This window comes from Oncorhynchus kisutch, linkage group LG10 (genome assembly GCF_002021735.2).
Source record: "Oncorhynchus kisutch isolate 150728-3 linkage group LG10, Okis_V2, whole genome shotgun sequence".
NCBI lineage: Eukaryota > Metazoa > Chordata > Actinopteri > Salmoniformes > Salmonidae > Oncorhynchus > Oncorhynchus kisutch.
Window position 1 is genome coordinate 49,056,626 of NC_034183.2, and position 19,547 is coordinate 49,076,172.

General features: G+C 40.8%; 1 protein-coding gene across 1 annotated transcript in view; it reads left to right on the top strand.

Annotated features, from left to right (window-relative positions):
• Positions 1-19,240, top strand: part of LOC109897260 (corticotropin-releasing factor receptor 1) — a 174,468-nt gene extending 155,228 nt beyond the window's left edge. The window contains exons 8-14 of the mRNA XM_020491796.2: positions 202-355; positions 474-534; positions 2,381-2,453; positions 3,568-3,653; positions 6,908-7,046; positions 7,314-7,355; positions 14,722-19,240. Of these exons, the coding sequence (XP_020347385.1) occupies positions 202-355; positions 474-534; positions 2,381-2,453; positions 3,568-3,653; positions 6,908-7,046; positions 7,314-7,355; positions 14,722-14,862 (696 nt within the window). The 3' untranslated portion in view covers positions 14,863-19,240. The remainder of the gene's footprint in view (positions 1-201; positions 356-473; positions 535-2,380; positions 2,454-3,567; positions 3,654-6,907; positions 7,047-7,313; positions 7,356-14,721) is intronic.
• The last annotated feature ends 307 nt before the right edge of the window (positions 19,241-19,547 follow it).

Below are 19,547 nucleotides of genomic sequence, written 5' to 3' on the forward strand. Positions count from 1 at the left end.
AAAGAACCAGGTCTGCATCCAGAATGGAACCCTATTCCCTATTTAGTGCACTACTTTTGACAAGGGCCTACAGGGCACCATTTCAGACGCAGGCCAGTTTTTCAAATAAGCAATAACCAGTGGTACCTTTACTGCTCTCACGTTTATATTTTTACTATCCTTAATCTTTTTTTGTTATTCTTTCCTTCCTCTCTATAAAAGTTGTGGTGCCGGCTGGTCACGGCAGCATATAACTATTTCCACGTGACAAACTTCTTCTGGATGTTTGGGGAGGGTTGCTACCTGCATACAGCCATCGTGCTCACCTACTCCACCGACAAGCTACGCAAGTGGATGTTCATCTGCATTGGGTGGTGTGAGTAGCCTACACTTAGTTGATCGAAGGAAAGACGGATGTGCATTGATTTATTCATTCGACTGATCACAAAGAATGGAAGTCAACTGTAACAGAGACCATGTGTGATGTTTTACAGGCATCCCTCTTCCAATCATCATTGCATGGGCCATTGGCAAGCTTTACTACGACAACGAAAAGTAAGTAAAATATGGTTTCTTTCTCATTCTCTCCATCTCTATTTATGCCCCTGTGTAATACATTTGTCTTTGGAATCAGGCAACAATTTTATCCGTGTCTAGCTCCCCTCAGATCCATCAGAGTGATACTTGTAGTGGATGAGAGATGGATGTCACCCAATCATCTCCTTAACTTTCTGCATTAAACAATCAATTCATCCTCATTTTAAGGGAGAACCTGTAACCTGTAATTGCTCTGCATACAGAATAGCAGGTTGACATTTATTGTCATGAGTCTTGTCTAGGTGGCAGAACATTGCAATTTCCCCTCAGATAGGCTAGCTGCAAAGTCAAAATTGGCTGTATTGTTTTAAAAAAAAAAGTTATGAAAACAATTTTAGGTTAGGGTTAGGCATTCGGGCTAGCAGTGTGGTTAAGGTTAGGATTAAGGTTAGGATTAAGGTTAAGGTTAGGTTTAAAATCCAATTTTGGGAATTTGTGGCTGTGCCAGCTAGTGACCACTCTGCAGAGCTGCCTCCAGAACAAGATTCATGATGAAAAACACTATCCTGCTACAGAATATGGGATCCATTGACCAATGTGAATCCATACCCATTACCAATGTGAACGCTAATCTGAGAGTGACCTAGTGTGCCCAATAAATAATAGATGAATGTGTCGGTTATACCATTACTGTAGTAATGATCCATTGATGAGGCCTTAGAAATGTACTATAGATGTGTTTTATGATGAGAAATACTGTCATTAGAGCATTAGTGTGTGAAGATCCCACGATGACACATCAGGTAAGATAAATCATTTGCTCAAAAGATACGTACCTGCAGTCAAAGATATAACTCTGATTTAAATGCTTATTTTATAGCAAGGCACTTCATCATAACTCAGTGGCATTGTGGTTAGTGTCCACCCTTAGATTGGAAGGTTGGGAGTTTGATCATCAGCTGAATCATACCAAAGAGTTTAAAGATGGGACCTGATGCATCTCTGCAGATTTAACGGCTGTAGCCGTGGGAAGTAGGGGTGCTGAGGGTGCTGCAGCACCCCCTGATAAGTCTGAAAAATAGTGCACTGGGCCTTTAATAGTCCTGTATTAGCGGACCAATATAGCCAGTCTAACAGTCTGCAGCCTGGGTGAAAAACGTGTCCCTCACCCCCGTTGAATAAAAAAATTGCAGCACCCCTACCCTACTTCCCGCTTCTATGGGTAAGGCCCTGCGACAGACTAGTGTTCTGTCCGGGGGTATATTTCATTATCGCCTCAACAGGAATCTGACAGTTTCCACTTCATCACATCGGAGTGTCTCGCTTACACACGGGTTGCCGTGATACCCACCCTCCGAATCCTGTTAGTTTGTTTTTCATAATGCTCAGCGGGACGAAAACAAACCTCTATCCAGACACAGTTCTCTCTCTCTCTCTCTCTCTCTCTAACAACAAGGTGAAGACAGAACAAATTAATAATTCACTCCACTGAATTGAGTCTGTAGAATGAGTGAATCTGGAGCTTCTCATCCCCTTGGAGTGTGTCTACTTTTCCTTTTTTCCTCCCTTTGTTTTTACAGCCAAATTCTTTGTTTTAGGTGATTTCTGTTGCTGGAGAGGAGTGCTGTGCTTTACAAAGGCCTCTATTGTTCTCTGACAGTACTGGCTTTGATAGGCTATACCCTCTCACCAACCTCTGATATCAATTAACGTGATTGGCCGTGGCCCATCCTCGTTTTTGTCAGCAATAAAGAATTGTTGGCAAAGGTCCCGCAGTCTGCTTTGTCATTGAAAAAATGTGATTGGTTGACCTTCTGACATCGTCCAGTATGATTGGAACAATTCTCTGTGTTCTAAATTGCAGGTGCTGGTTTGGGAAGAAGGCAGGAGTGTACACAGATTACATCTACCAGGGCCCAATGATCCTGGTGTTGCTGGTAAGACAGTGTTACACAATCCTTTTCACATTTCTCCTCCTTGTATAGACATACTGTTCTAGCCTTGTCGTTAAAAAAAGCCAAAACAACATTACTGTTCACTCAAGAAAAATTGTGTTTCGAGGTCAAGTAATTGCTTCAAAACAAACAGTAGAAAGGTCGATGGTGTGTGAACTTTATACCGCAGCCTTCCAACGTACACACTCACGCACATGTAGTAATACCATCATGTGAAGCTATTTGAATGACGTGACACCTACTACCACATACGCAGAACTGACTGGGTCATTTGGAATGAATATGACGTATGAGGAATATATATGAATAGTATATGATTTGCAGAATGCTAAACTGTAACAGTTTTAGCTCAGCTTAACTATCTTAACACATATCTCCCCTTAAGCAAGTTTAAATATGTGAGCTATTATCTCATGCCTTTTCCCTACATAACTCATCAGATACTCACACAGCGTTGGGACACGATTTAAAATATCATACTAGCAGGCTATATTTTAATGTAAAAAAATGTATTTGATTGATTTTCCCTTAAAACCGCAGTCAATCATCCTAAGACCGTTACTCGTTGTTTGGCAGATGGTTTTCATTTGATATTTATTAGTTTGCTCAGAATTCTGTTGGAGAATTCTGTTTGAGATGCAGCGCTCATTGCAAAAGTAGCACGGTCAAAAGTTGAGACACCTACTCATTCCAGGGTTTTTCTTTGACTATTTTCTACATTGTAGAATAATAGTGAAGACATCAAGTCTATGAAATAACACATACGGAATCATATAGTAACCACAAAAGTGTTAAACAAATTGAAATGTATTTGAGAATGGAGATTCTTCACAGTAGCCACCCTTTGCCTTGATGACAGCTTTCCCCAAGTGTTTGTCTTTCTCATGCAGATTTAACAGATTTATAATCTATACCACTCAGTAAAAAATTAAAATAAATATAGACTTTATTTGGCACCAGTCTCCTTGCATCACTTAAAGCCCACTACAGTTATTTCCAGCGCAGACAAATATTGTTTTATTAAATGTTTCTCTCTCATAACTGACCAATTTAAATTCTGACCAATTCTTAATTCTTATTTTCTCTCTGTTTTCAGATCAACTTCATATTCCTCTTCAACATTGTGAGAATCCTCATGACCAAGCTGAGAGCCTCCACCACCTCAGAGACAATACAGTACAGGTGAGCCAGGACCAGGGCCGCAAACTCCCTTTACAGTGCACTACTTTTGAACAGGCCCCCACAGGTAGTGCTTCACATTTTATTGTGTTACAAAGTGGGGTTAACATGCATTTAATTGTTATTTTATTGTCAACTATCTAGACCATCTACATGTTAAAGGGGAATATTTATTTTATTTTATTTTATAACAATAAAACACTAAAATACCTTGATTAGATAAGTATCCCCCCCTGAGTCAATACATGCTAGAAATACCTTTGGCAGCGATTACAGCTTTGAGTCTTCTTTGGTAAGTCTCATAAGAGCTTTGCACACCTGTACTGTACAATAGTTGCCCATTATTATTTTCAAAATTCGTAAAACGCTGTCAAGTTGTTGGGGATCATGGCTAGGCAGCCATTTTAAAGTCTTGGCATAGATTTTTAAGCAGATTTAAGTAAAAACTGTAACTTTCCCACTCAGGAACATTCACTCTCTTCCTGGTAAGCAACTCTAGTGTAGATGTGGCTTTGAATTGTAGGTTATTGTACTGCTGAAAGGTGAATTCCTCTCCCAGTGTCTGGTGTAAAGCAGACTGAAGCAGGTGTTCCTCTAGGATATTTTGCTTAGCTCCATCCCAGTCTTTGCCGATGTCAAGCATACCCATACCATGATGTAGCCACCACCATGCTTGAAAAATAAGGAGCCAGTTATTCAGTGATGTGCTGTGTTGGATTTTCTGCAAACGTAAGGCCTTGCATTTTGGCCAAAAGTGTATTCCTTAGCCGTGTTTTGCTAATTTTGTTTTGGTTTTTTTGTGTGACTTTTGTGCCTTGTTGCATATGCATGTTTTTTATATTTTATATTATTTCCACTCTGTCATTTAGGTAATTATGGTGGAGTCACTACAATGTTGTAGTTTTCTCCCATCACAGCCATTGAACTCTGTAGCTGTTTTAACGTCACCAATGGCCTCTTGGATGACATCTTTAAGCAGTTTCCTTCCTGTCCTGTACCTCAGTACAGAAGCACGACTGCATCTTTGATGTGTCTAGGAGGTTTAATACATCATCCACAGCATAGTTATTAACTTGACCATGCTTAAAGATATATTCTATGTCTGATTTGTTAGTGTTACCCAACTACCAATCATTGCCCTTCTATAAGAGGCTTTTGAAAAGCTCCCTGGTCTTTGTAGTTGAATATGTGCTTGAAATGTAATACTTGACTGAGGGACCTTACAGATGCTGTATGTATGGGGACAGAGGAAGGAGTGGTCACAAAATCATGTCAACCCCTATTAGTCCATATAACTTATTATACTATTTGTTGAGCCAAATTTGACTTATGAACTCATTTAGGCTTTCCTAAACAAAGGGGGTGAATACTTATGCAATGACTACATTTTAATTATTACATTTTTATTAACTTCTAAACAGTATTTTCTGATCAATTACAAAAAAAAATACAATTAAATCGGTTTCAATCCCACTTTGTAAAAGCAACAAAATGTGGAAAATAATTGAAAGGGGGTGTAGACTTTCTATAGGCAGTAGGGATTGGGATGTATAGCCAGGTTCAGCTGGGGCAGCCCCAGTAAACATCAATGGGCTGTTAATTAATACACACCGGAAAAAAAATATCAATGGCCTCGCTGGAAGAAACCTAAGAATCGATACCTGTCTGGTTGAGTTGCAGTAATTGATTGTTGTGTGGAGGCAGGTGGGGTGGGAGTGTGTGTGCGTGTGCACGAGCACGTGTGTGTGTGTGGCTACATCATCAGAAACCATCACACCCTTCACAGCTACTGTATACCAGCTCCTTAGATTTCCACAACTGGCTAAGAATCATTGAAAAGTGAAAGACTAAAGTTACATACATGGGATGCTTTAGTGAATTTCAGAATGTCTGGAATAGAAAAGGCAGACTGCTGACTATTCATAAGCAATAATAACTTTCACACCTTTTTATTGATACAGTAAGATCAGACAGTTTGACTGACTCCTTGGATAATGAAACCAGAGTCACAGACGCTGCATGGGGTCATCTGACTGGAAAATAGCCAAGCAAACATCCTCGCTCATTATTGTAATTTAATGGAGTCATTTGTCAATCACACATCTTATTGCGCAAATTCAATTTGGCCTCAGCCTTCCTTACCCTTCAGCCAGCTTTCAGCCTGCCTTATTATCTTTATAGTGCAGTACTTTTAACTAGGGCCGGCCATGGTCAAAAGTAGTGCACTATGTAGGGAATAGGGTGCCATTTTGTGTCTCTCGTGCCATTGAGCCTCTGCTAGTGCTCCTCTATTGGACTCTGCTGGTCAGCACTTCACTTGTGATGAATAATATGCCGATGAATGAGAAGCCATTATGACCTAGAACATGACCTAGTCCTCATACATTAACCCCTTGGTGGGCCGTATAGCTGGTATGCACCACAGCAATGCACTTCCACTGTTATTCAACTGGGAGTTGGATGAGTTGAAAGAATTCGTCAGTGTCACATTACTTTAGGCCATGTTAGAAATGGAAATTGTACATTCCTTTTGTGCCCAATTCGCATCAGTATAGATGAGATGGCAGTACGGCGACATGCTAGCTCTGACAGTGCTGGGTAACATTTTCAGCAGCTGACATCGGGGTCTTTCTGCATGCGGGTGATGGGCACAGCTGCCACGCACTCATTCACAGGTGCGAGAGCGCCATGGGGCGGCAGAGGATGACACACACGCACACAGGCGTTCACACGGCATACACATGGCATGCACGGCACGCGCACACACACAAAAGCACAAGGAAAGCACAAAACAAACGCACAGCGTCATAGCAAGTTTAAGAACATAAATATGTTAACAGAACAATTAAATTGGGAGTTATTCATCTACATGTTATAGCGGACTATGAGGTATTGCAATATGCATGTGAACTGGGAACTGCTGCCATGGTTTGAACATGTAATCCCACACCCAGTGTGGAATCAAAGTATTGAAGGAACTTGACAAACATTATCACTACCCTAGGTATGTTGACACCATAAATCAAAACTACCCACGGCAGTATTGTGAGTGCTCTCATGAACCATACGATCACTGAACAGGAGAACCAAAACTTGGCAGCCATTATCAAATTAGTATTGACTCACTAGTTGTCTGGCAGGTCTATTCTAGCCATCTATTTGTGTTGCTAATACGACTCCGTGTCTGTGTCTTATTGACTCTAGTTGGCGGCCAAGTCTTTATTTTATAACGTGACTCTTTACTGTGTGTCCATCAGGAAAGCGGTGAAGGCCACTCTGGTGCTGCTGCCTCTCCTGGGCATCACCTACATGCTATTTTTTGTCAACCCCGGAGGGGAGGATGAGGTCGCCCAAATAGTCTTCATCTACTTCAACTCCATTCTGGAGTCTTTTCAGGTATGCCCAGGCCCAATGAAAAGTGTTATAAAGGGTTTGGGAACTTGTTTTACGCTGTCAACATTCTGAAGCGTATAACGACATATAAAACATAATGTGTGTGAAGGTGTCAAAGAAATATTTGTAGGCCGCAGTACAATGTAGTGCTGCTCACACTGCTCATCTTTATCGTCAATGTTCAACACTCTTTCTCTCCTTCCCCTCTCCATCTCTTTATCTCTGTCTTCACCCCCTCTCGCCATCTTTCCCTCGGTCTCTGTCCTCCAGGGCTTTTTCGTGTCAGTGTTTTACTGCTTCCTGAACAGCGAGGTAAGCAGATTAATGTTTTGTCCCATGATCTCCCACCGCTCACACTGTACCCGTAAATGCTTTTTTCTTAACCAATCCCTTCCTCCCCTTATCCCCCCCTCCCTCTCATTCCTCCCAGGACTATTGGAAACATGTCCACTTGGCATCATTTCATGCAGAGCTAAAAATGCCCTAAAAATGTATTGTGTCGTCTAAAATGCAAGCCTTAGCAGCAGGGTTACCTTGAACATATAGATTGCCTCCACTGAACATCAGCATCAATAGGATCACAATGAGCTTCACCCTGGCCCAACTCATATATACACCCCCCATGTCAGAGGCTGCATGGTGCCCTGGTCAAAGGTAGAGTAGTATATTAGGAATAGGCTGTCATTTCCAATTTGCCTAAATGGATTTATCATAAAATATTAAATCGGTGAGAAACCTAAATCTCGCATGAGTTACAAAAGATTGTTTGCCCTAAAACCTGACAAATCCTTTGGGAGAGCTGTGAATGTAGCCTTGCTACACAGCTTGACGTAAACATTGCAGTTACCTCCTTCTCAGCTATCCCATTCTCCCTGGAGCAATCTGTCTCAACTGGAGACTGCCCGTGTCATGTCTCATGGATTTTGGTTTATAAATGCATTTATTTTACCTCCGCATTATATGGATAGTCGGGAAGGATGAAATGAAGCCTACACACTAACGCTGAGTAAAGATCAATGTACGTTAGCATGACGCCACTTAGAATGGCAGATATCTCCCACTGAGATGCAGTTACTTGGGGTAAAAGTGGCCACTCAATAGACGTGTGCTGGCAGTTTGCTTAGCCTATCAACCTCTGTCTCTCCTGTTGGGTCACTAATGTCGAGGCAGCTGCTAATTTGTTGCTCTCGATGGTATCATGGGAACACATCCAAAGGACAAATGGTGGAGTTCAGCGGTTGTTCAAATGTTATCATGAGCGATCAGCGATCTGTGAAGCAAAGCCTGAGAGGACCGAATGTTTTTCTGCCTGCTTTTTTTTCATCAACGACAAAGTAGGGAGAACCAGAGTAGTGCTAACCTCAGACACACAAGCACGTGTTATTGACTAGCCTTCTCTGATGTTCTAGAAGAAATGCTGTTACTCAAGCAGTAGGAATGAGAGTAGAAAGAAGTGGCGCTTTAACCGTACCAGTCGGTCGCGGCCGACTTTTAGCATTCCTATCTAGTACAGCTCTCCTTCACACTCACACAGTGGCTAATGACCTAACTGATATTAACCAACTGCACTGAAATCATGATGAGGGATTAACCTTCTCTCTTCTCCAAAATCTTCTTTTAATAACTCCTATGCTGCTGGGAGACCCCTTGAAGCAATTACACACAACCCTGACTCGAATGACAGACTTAGAGCCTGCTGATAGGGGAAAACCTAGCCTAGCCAAAAACAAAAACGCACTCACCTTGTGCTAACCTCACTAGCAGGGAGAAAATGGATCTGTCGGGTATCTAAGCGTGTAATCCTGAGTAAAAACCCATGTGTGAAAAGACTAAGCAATACCTGGATTGTGGTAGTAGTTATGGTGTATTTGTTGAATCACGGGTTCTGATCATTGTTGAGTCATTTTGTAGTGTGTTTCAAAGCCACTAGACCCCACAATCTGATGGACATATTGAATGTCATGGCATGTATTGAATCCCATGAAAACTAAGTGGTGGTCAGAGTAAAATGTTCTCAGAACCTCCTTGCAACCTAAAAAGAAACATTCCCAGAACAGGCAAAATTTTCACTTCCATTCTCAGAACGTTTTTAAAAAACTTAACGTTTTACCGGTCAGAAAACATATGGCTTCCTTCCCCACAACCAGTGTGAAACCAAAAACATACAGTGCCTTGCGAAAGTATTCGGCCCCCTTGAACTTTGCGACCTTTTGCCACATTTCAGGCTTCAAACATAAAGATATAAAACTGTATTTTTTTGTGAAGAATCAACAACAAGTGGGACACAATCATGAAGTGGAACGACATTTATTGGATATTTCAAACTTTTTTAACAAATCAAAACCTGTAAAATTGGGCGTGCAAAATTATTCAGCCCCCTTAAGTTAATACTTTGTAGCGCCACCTTTTGCTGCGATTACAGCTGTAAGTCGCTTGGGGTATGTCTCTATCAGTTTTGCACATTGAGAGACTGAAATGTTTTCCCATTCCTCCTTGCAAAACAGCTTGAGCTCAGTGAGGTTGGATGGAGAGCATTTGTGAACAGCAGTTTTCAGTTCTTTCCACAGATTCTCGATTAAATTCAGGTCTGGACTTTGACTTGGCCATTCTAACACCTGGATATGTTTATTTTTGAACCATTCCATTGTAGATTTTGCTTTATGTTTTGGATCATTGTCTTGTTGGAAGACAAATCTCCGTCCCAGTCTCAGGTCTTTTGCAGACTCCATCAGGTTTTCTTCCAGCATGGTCCTGTATTTGGCTGCATCCATCTTCCCATCAATTTTAACCATCTTCCCTGTCCCTGCTGAAGAAAAGCAGGCCCAAACCATGATGCTGCCACCACCATGTTTGACAGTGGGGATGGTGTGTTCAGGGTGATGAGCTGTGTTGCTTTTACGCCAAACATAACGTTTTGCATTGTTGCCAAAAAGTTCAATTTTGGTTTCATCTGACCAGAGCACCTTCTTCCACATGTTTGGTGTGTCTCCCAGGTGGCTTGTGGCAAACTTTAAACGACACTTTTTATGGATATCTTTAAGAAATGGCTTTCTTCTTGACACTCTTCCATAAAGGCCAGATTTGTGCAATATACGACTGATTGTTGTCCTATGGACAGAGTCTCCCACCTCAGCTGTAGATCTCTGCAGTTCATCCAGAGTGATCATGGGCCTCTTGGCTGCATCTCTGATCAGTCTTCTCCTTGTATGAGCTGAAAGTTTAGAGGGACGGCCAGGTCTTGGTAGATTTGCAGTGGTCTGATACTCCTTCCATTTCAATATTATCGCTTGCACAGTGCTCCTTGGGATGTTTAAAGCTTGGGAAATCTTTTTGTATCCAAATTCGGCTTTAAACTTCTTCACAACAGTATCTCGGACCTGCCTGGTGTGTTCCTTGTTCTTCATGATGCTCTCTGCGCTTTTAACGGACCTCTGAGACTGTCACAGTGCAGGTGCATTTATACGAGACTTGATTACACACAGGTGGATTGTATTTATCATCATTAGTCATTTAGGTCAACATTGGATCATTCAGAGATCCTCACTGAACTTCTGGAGAGAGTTTGCTGCACTGAAAGTAAAGGGGCTGAATAATTTTGCATGCCCAATTTTTCAGTTTTTGATTTGTTGAAAAAGTTTGAAATATCCAATAAATGTCGTTACACTTCATGATTGTGTCCCACTTGTTGTTGATTCTTCACAAAAAAATACAGTTTTATATCTTTATCTTTGAAGCCTGAAATGTGGCAAAAGGTCGCAAAGTTCAAGGGGGCCGAATACTTTCGCAAGGCACTGTATATTCCTATAACACATGATTCCACATGTGAAAGGTTATGTGATCACTTATGAAAATCCACATGTGAAACATCATCACATGTGAAGCGTTCCAAAACCAGATTGAAATGTCACATTTGAAATCCTGTGATTTCCAGCGACTTCATAGCTTTACATAATTGCCTTCTCTTAAAAAGGGGTTATTTTGAAATGTTAATGGTTTGACACTCATGGCAGGCTGTGTGTAAGATTGTCAACCTGTCAGGACAATAGGCTAGTTCATTTTTAACGCCCACCCAAGCACAAGAAAAAGAGCAGGCCAAACTCCCAGCCTAGCCTATACTACAGTAATCACCTCTAACCTTATGGGAATAAATGTGAAACTCATATTTGCGTATATCTGACATTTACCCACAGTAACCTGTGAATAATTATAGAGTCGAGCAAAACGGTACAAAGCCGCATACTGTTATTAAACCAACACGGGTTCTTAAACTTTTCCAGCCTAGGACCTTTTCCAAAGGGCTGGAGTACAGAGGCAAGACAAAACAAATGTGTCACTGTCCCAATACTTTTGAGCTCACTGTATGATATAAAACATATGATTAGAATTGAAAGCACAGGAAACTGCAGTAATATTGTCCTACAAAATAACGCCATATCTCTTATGAAATTCTGGAATTGGTTACCTCAGTGAACTGAAGGTAGCTATTCATCTCAGTTTGTATCTGTTGTTCTGCTATTTTTCTTCTGAGTTATCGTTTATATTCATTCAACTCTACACCTTTTCACACATATTGCCGCCTTCTTCTTTGTTGTCATTAAACTGACAACAGTAATAGACAAAAACACTCAGTGGAGGATTATAGGCACTAGGATTGGAGTATACACAGTCACACACATTCACTTACACATGCATTCACTAATGCCACAATCTCTGCCTTGGTTGGCATTTCTTTTAAATGGATCCATTATGCTTCCCAATCTAGGTTTCCATCCAATTTGTGACAGATTTTCTGGCGGATATTCTAAAATCAACATAAAGATGCAAATTTCCCCATCAGAGCTGTGTTTCCATCAACATGACTTGTTGCAGATAAAAAGCAATGCTTCTTGACATAGGGCACGTAAAAACACTTAGTCATATAACGTTTTATTTACAGAACAAAACCAAAAGTTCTATGTGTTTCCATCCTAGTTTTGGCACAAAAAGTGTGCAATAAACAGCAAATGTGCCCACTTGGCACGTACAGTTGAAGTCGGAAGTGTACATACACCTTATTCAAATATGTTTAAACTCAGTTTTTCACAATTCCTGACATTTAATCCTAGTAAAAATTCCCTGTCTTAGTTCCGTTTAGGATCACCACTTTATTTTAAGAATATGAAATGTCAGAATAATAGTAGAGAGAATGATTTATTTCAGCTTTAATTTTTCATCACATTCCCAGTGGGTCATAAGTTTACATACACTCAATTAGTATTTGGTAGCATTGCCTTTAAATTGTTTAACTTGGGTCAAACGTTTTCGGTAGCCTTCCACAAGCTTCCCACAATAAGTTGGGTGAATTTTGGCCCATTCCTCCTGACAGAGCTGGTGTCAGGTTTGTAGGCCTCCTTGCTCGCACACGCTTTTTCAGTTCTGCCCACCAATTTTCTATGGGATTGAGGTCAGGGCTTTGTGATGGCCACTCCAATGCCTCGACTCTGTTGTCCTTAAGCCATTTTGCCACAACTTTGGAAGTATGCTTGGGGTCATTGTCCATTTGGAAGACCCATTTGCGACCAAGCTTTAACTTCCTGATGTCTTGAGATGTTGCTTCAATATATCCACATCATTTTCCTTTTTTATGATGCCATTACATTTTGTGAAGTGCACCAGTCCTTCCTGCAGCTAAGAACCCCCACAACATGATGCTGCCACCACCATGCTTCACATTTGGGATGGTGTTGTTCGGCTTGCAAGCCTCCCCCTTTTTCCTCCAAACGTAATGATGGTCATTATGACCAAACAGTTCTATTTTTGTTTCATCAGACCAGAGGACATTTCTCCAAAAAGTACGATCTTTGTCCCCATGTGCAGTTGCAAACCCTAGTCTGGCTTTTTTTGGGGGGAGCGGTGGCTTCTTCCTTGTTGAGTGGCCTTTCAGGTTATGTCGATATAGGACTCGTTTTACTGTGGATGTAGATACTTTTGTACCCGTTTCCTCAAGCATCTTCACAAGGTCCTTTGCTGTTGTTCTGGGATTGATTTGCACTTTTCTCACCAAAGTACGTTCATCTCTAGGAGACAGAACGCGTCTCCTTCCTGAGTGGTATGGCGGTTGCGTGGTCCCATGGTGTTTATACTTGCATACTATTGTTTGTACAGATGAACGTGGTACCTTCAGGCGTTTGGAAACCTTCAGGATGAACAAGACTTGTGGAGGTCTACCATTTTTTTCTGAGGTCTTAGCTGATTTATTTTGATTTTCCCATGATGTCAAGCAAAGACACACTGAGTTTGAAGGTAGGCCTTGAAATACACCCACAGGTACACCTCCAATTGACTAAAATTATGTCAATTAGCCTATCAGAAGCTTCTAAAGCCATGACATCATTTTCTGGAATTTTCCAAGCTGTTCAAAGGGACAGTCAACTTAGTGTATGTAAACTTCTGACCCATTGGATTTGTGACACAGTGAATTATAGGTGAAATCATCTGTCTGTTAACAATTGCCTGTTAACAGCCTCTTATGTGTGAAAGCCTTCCAGTCTCTGAGAAAAGAGCGGGAAAGTGATTCCTTTTTCCCTTTTTCTATGAAATCACTCCAGCACTCCCACACTGTACTCAAACTGTCAGGCAGCTATTCTATCTATAATCATGAATATACAGTTATCATTATTCTGTACTCCCTAATAAACACTCAAGACTCTATTCACAGACATAAACAAGTGTCTTTACTGTGTTCACACCCCTACTGTACACAGTCCTCATCCTCTGTGACACAATTCCTTCAATTCCACAGCCAACTGTGTGAAGTGTTCCAAAGGACCCTGCAGGGTATCACATGATAAGACAAAGTGAAAAGATAGAGCTGCTTGTTACTCTAGTTCGTTAGAAGCGGGTGAAAAAACAAACACGTTGGCTTGAATTAAATATACTGGCATCTACATGCGGAGAGCTTCCCAGCCTGTGAGAATGTGATAGGCGTCTTACGTAATGCCTGCGTTTTAGTAGAATCATGGATACAAACATTATGCCTATGAGCGTTAATTGACATAATCATAAACACTTTCCTGCTGAAGAAAGAGAATGTTATTCAAGATGTAGAAGCTCTATGGAGCACACCGTGTCATGAATATAAGTTTAGAAGGGGAACAACCCGAACTTAGATTTGGATCTTTTCAGTATACTTAAACCAGGGAGCCAAAGAACATAGTGCTGCTTCTCCTTTGTAAACTAAATTATTAGTGAGAAAAGGGGTCTGTAACACGTATTCTTTGATACATCCAGTCAAAGTTTGGGCTTCTAATGAGGTTAATAAGATCCGAAAGCAAATAAGGAAAGTAGTTCTCATCATGTCACTGACTTGCTATTCGAGAATACAGGGTGGTCCTCATGATGTAGCACAAGTTTTAACCCCATGGCATTGTCCCAACAGTGTCCTCCTCTTCTCCTTGGTTACCACAAGTTGGAAGTATGGGATAAATATTTGAATTAGGTGAAAACAATTCAATGGAAAGTCACTTAACCTGCCAGTTAACGATAAGTGGTATTCAATCAAACTGACATTGCCGATTATGTAGTTTCTGCCCTGAAATGTTTCTTTAGTCAACAATTACACCATCAGACCAACCAAAATCCATTTTTATTTTCTCTCTTTTTCTCCTTCTCTCTCTTGCCCTCTGTGCTATCCTCTCAGGTGCGTTCTGCGGTTAGGAAGAGATGGCACCGCTGGCAGGACAAGCATTCAATCAGGGCTCGAGTGGCGCGCGCCATGTCCATCCCCACGTCGCCCACGAGGGTCAGCTTCCACAGCATCAAGCAGTCATCGGCTGTTTGAGGACCAACAAAACTCTGCTTTGGCTGAAAGCCCCCGTCTAACCTCTCACCGCCAACCACCCCTCCAACATGTCCACCACAGCAGAGCACCTCTTTCCCCTCTTCTCTCCAAACCAACCGAAACAGCTACCGCACCGTGATGGTTCACACAGGGTACACTTGGTCTGTAAACACCAACCTCACAGACCCCCTCCCAGGGGAGCGGTGACCTCTTTAGTCTCTCGCCTGCTGATATATTGAGGTACGTTCGCTCAGTGCGTTCCCTCCGAAAGCTACGGAGGCTCATGATGACAATGGCCAAACAAAGTAATGTCAGGAGCTGACTTTTTGCAAAAAGGCAGCACAGGGTATTGGTACAATCCCTGTGGCGTTGGCAGATTCAGTTGAGAGGTGACGTTTGATGTCAGATACATTTTTTTCACCTGTTCGTCAGTAAATTTAGTGTTCTCTTATTGTTTTTTTATTCTGCAAAATCCAGAAGTTGGAGTCCATAACAAGACTTTGAGAGTGGGAAGAAAATGGTACTGGGGCACATGCTTGTATCAGTGTCAAATACATTATCCCTGTTGGACTGACCTGTTCAAGATCATATTTTCTGTAGAAACATTTCTGAACTTTGAGTTGGCTATGCTTGCTGGCGCTGCAAAGGGAATGACTGCCATGGACCATTCATTTCAGGTCTGTCCAGATTACTGTCTCTAGAAAACATTCTCCCCTTCCTTCCTGCTGTTTTTCTGATGGATCTTCATGGAGACCCTGTTCCGATGTGAAATCTTTGGCCTCCATTGAAGATGGATGCCTTTCCCATTATCCGTACAGCAACAACCAAGGCATTGTGCAAGCGGAAAAAGGGGACGTGACGTTATCCAACACTGTTGCTAATGTGAAGGAACTGTGAAAATTGGTACCCACTTGTCAAAGTAATGTTCTGTTGAGTGAGGTTGTAAAAGGTGTTAATTTTCAACTGGATAAGCACTCCTTTATGAAAGCAAAATTACCAGCACCGTAGTAAGACACCGTCCACTTTAGCATAGCATTGTTAAAAGCCAGATTGGGAGAAATGCCAATTATGATTATTTTTTAAAGAATTGGGCTAGATATGTTAAGGTCTGAGAGGAACGTGGATGCTTTGGTTGATTCATCTCTACAACTTGCATATCTTATCTGTACTAAATCCAGTGGGTACTGGTAATACTTTTTCCTTTCATCTTGAGCCATCCATTATGAAGGACCATAAAAAAATCTGATCCTCATTCCAACTCATTCCAGAACATAAAACCATTTATCAGATATTGTCATGCACATAGCACAACTTTATTTGTTTAATTACACATTCATAAGTGAAAGTAACTAGGAAAAGATGAACACAAGGTCTGGAAGATGATTGAGTGAATGCTGACTTCTTGTGGTTTGTTCTGACAAAGGGGAAAAGCGTGATGCATATTCAGATAGACATTATCTAGACAGGACCAGTCTCAAATATATTGCAGTAGGATTCACCCCTCTCTCTCTCTCTGAAATATATTGTGGGAGCCCTCCCAAAAAGCTTGTGAACTTGAAGCTTCAATCTCAGGGCTCGGAGAACCAGTTGGCTTCCACACACAACCCCACACAGCACAGGATGAAACCAATTAAGACCAAAGTGTTACTTGGCGTTGTGAGGATAGCTCAGCCCAGTAGGTAGAGCTATGAGAGGACTGTGAGAGGACTGTCCCCACATGGACTTTACATCTGCCCCCCCCCTCTCTCTCTCTCTCTCTCTCGCACTACACTTCTCTCTCTCACACAGACCAACATGGTCCGCTAATTAGCTGTACCTGCAGGGAAGTCACAGCTAGTTTGGCTGACAGCTAAGAGCCAGGGACAATTCAGGAAAGGGAGAAGAGTACCAAAGCCTGTATCCTGACACTGTTCCCTGCTGTGCAACATCTCTATGAATGAGCAAGTGGAAGAACTGGGAATGAAATGGAAAGGGGTTTTGTGGTATAGATAGAGGCAAGGATGGAAACTGGGACCAGCTGGGATTTGACTTAAAATGTTCCCCTGGCATAGCCTTGGGAAGTAGGGGTGCTGAGGTTGCTGCAGCACCCCCTAATAAATCTACATTTAAAAAAGTATAACAAAAACAGTGAAAGCACCCACCCCCAAAACACATCTTCCTGCGGCCATGCCCCTGGGCCATAGTGCACAAACAGGGACAGAAAAAGGGATTGCTGATTCGCAGATTGTCAATCTTGTTGGTTGTGTTTGTTGTTTTGATGTTTTTCTTAAGGGTTTGAAAGGCATAGAGTGATGTTTTTCATGTATTTGTTCATACAGACCTTTGTGCTTTTTTGGAACACAACTATATACAGTATTTTCAACGTCATGTCAAGCCAAAAATGTGATTCTATGTGATGTTTAATCAACGTGGAAAACTGATTGGATTTGCAAAAAAGGGATTTGTGTATTTTTTTCACCCAACTTTTAACCTAAATGATAGGGTGACATTTTTGGTTGATTTCACGTTGAATTCACGTTAGTTGACAAGTCAACCAAATTAAAATGAAAACTAGATATTGAACTGACGTCAATACAGTGGGTATTCAGTTGAAATGCATCCTGAAGTGCTAACTGATATTAAAAACACCAAAAGAAACAAACTATTTGACACATAAACATCATGCTGACAACTCATCGAAATCCAAAATGACGCACCCTGTCACAAGACACTGTGATTATTTTGCAAAGTCATAAACAAAGCCAACCCTCCGTTGCCAGATATGTCTATAGACAACAACAAAAAATTGGTTGATCTGAATCCTGTTTTTCCTCCCAGACCCTTTTGATCATTGGCATAAAGCAGTCAGAATAAAATGTGTGATTTCATTAGCAATGTTGTTTACAGATCGCTTTCAGTGATAGTTATAAAACATATTGTCAGACAGATGTATCCTATTCGCTGAAACGAATGATCACAAGAATCACAGACGCGTCTTCATCTATGTCTGCCTGTCACCTGTGGGCTCTGCTTTGTTACCCAGTCAGGGATGCTACAGTCATCTAACACACACCATGTACTCCTAAACAGCCAGGGTACATAAGGTTATTACATGCATTAGATTGGAGGTTAGTCTGGAATGGAATTGCCAATGTATGATAGTGTTATGCATTCCAATTCCAGGTATCTGCCTCTGTCATGAAACTATGTTACCTCATACCAAAATGATTTACCCTGGAATTCAAAAGCCAGTTGGTTCTCTGTTATAATGTTACAATCACGGTTTCCAGATTTTGGGGACTTGTACTCCAAACACAATGTAATTCTATTCTGAACACATATTCCAGTTATCATAACTCAGAAAACCTTTTCAGTCAAATGCAGTATTTCAGTATTTTGTAGCAAATGGACTTTTTGGCTCTTTTCCTTCCTTTTCCAGGAAACAGGAATATTTTCCTTATTGTTATAGGTGTCTCTCAAAGTGTGTCGTAGTCAGCATACTACTCTAATATAGTAATTACATTGAAAATGGCTCTCATTATCCAGTATACAAGTACACAGACGGCTTCATAATGAATTCCAGTTATTTGCACAAATGCTATTAGTGTAGTCAGCTGTCATACCACTGAGTGTCAGCAACATCGGTGTGATCAAATGTTTTCTTGTTTTTTTTTGCCATTCCCTAAATAGTCTGTGGTCACAAACATCCTCCAAAGACACAAGCGCAGCTATCTAGTCAATAGGCTGTTCTTATTTCTTGCCCTATTTCTTCATTTCAATAAGAAATGCTGCTGCCCTTTCTCTTTTTTGATTGTTTGTATTGTGCAGAGGGGTCTTGTCCGATTGCTCTCGATGCAGTTATAGTTGCTATAACAACGATGTAAGTAAGTGTTCTTTCTCGGGTATGTACGTTGCGTTTGTCTTTTGTGAAGGTCTAAGAAGCGAAAACATTTGTATTTATTTAAATGTCACAGAATTGTATATTTATCACATGATTTAAAGGGTACAGCTTTTGTTGAAGGACACAGGCCAACATTACCTATAACGTAGATTCATAAATACATCTAATTGTGTCTACTTAAGATTTTGTAATGATGAAAGGTGGGTTGATCAACGTAGGTTGATGTCATTTTTTCACTTTTGTTTGTTATGTTTGATAATGTTGCAATTCAATTTTCTTTCCTCTTTCAATGTCCAAGAAGGAAAATTTATATTTATTATGTTTATGAATCTACTTGTTCAATGTTGGAAAGCGTTGAGGAGTTGTACAGAGTTTGTAAAATAAAATAAAATACATAGCAATCTAATACGAGAAATGTGGAGAGAGTTCAAAATATATGGAACAGTGCTACTACATAAATTGTGCATTAAAATGTGTTTTTTTAACAAACCAAAAAAATCTGTCCATTCCTCTCTTCCATATGACATGATTTCTCACTGAAATCATTGTGCAATAACATTTGACATAATATTACATTTTTCACTTCAGAAAAGATACAGCAAGTTATTCTGAGTGACAATGAATGAGTGATACCACAGAGTGTAATGTCATTCAATAGAATATACTTGACACGAGTGAGACGTTTCACAGATTCTTGTAGTGGCATACAGTGCCTTCAGAAAGTATTTACACCCCTTTACAATTTCCACCTTTTGTTGTGTTACAAGGTGAGATTCAAATGTAGGTTTCTGTCATCAATCTACAC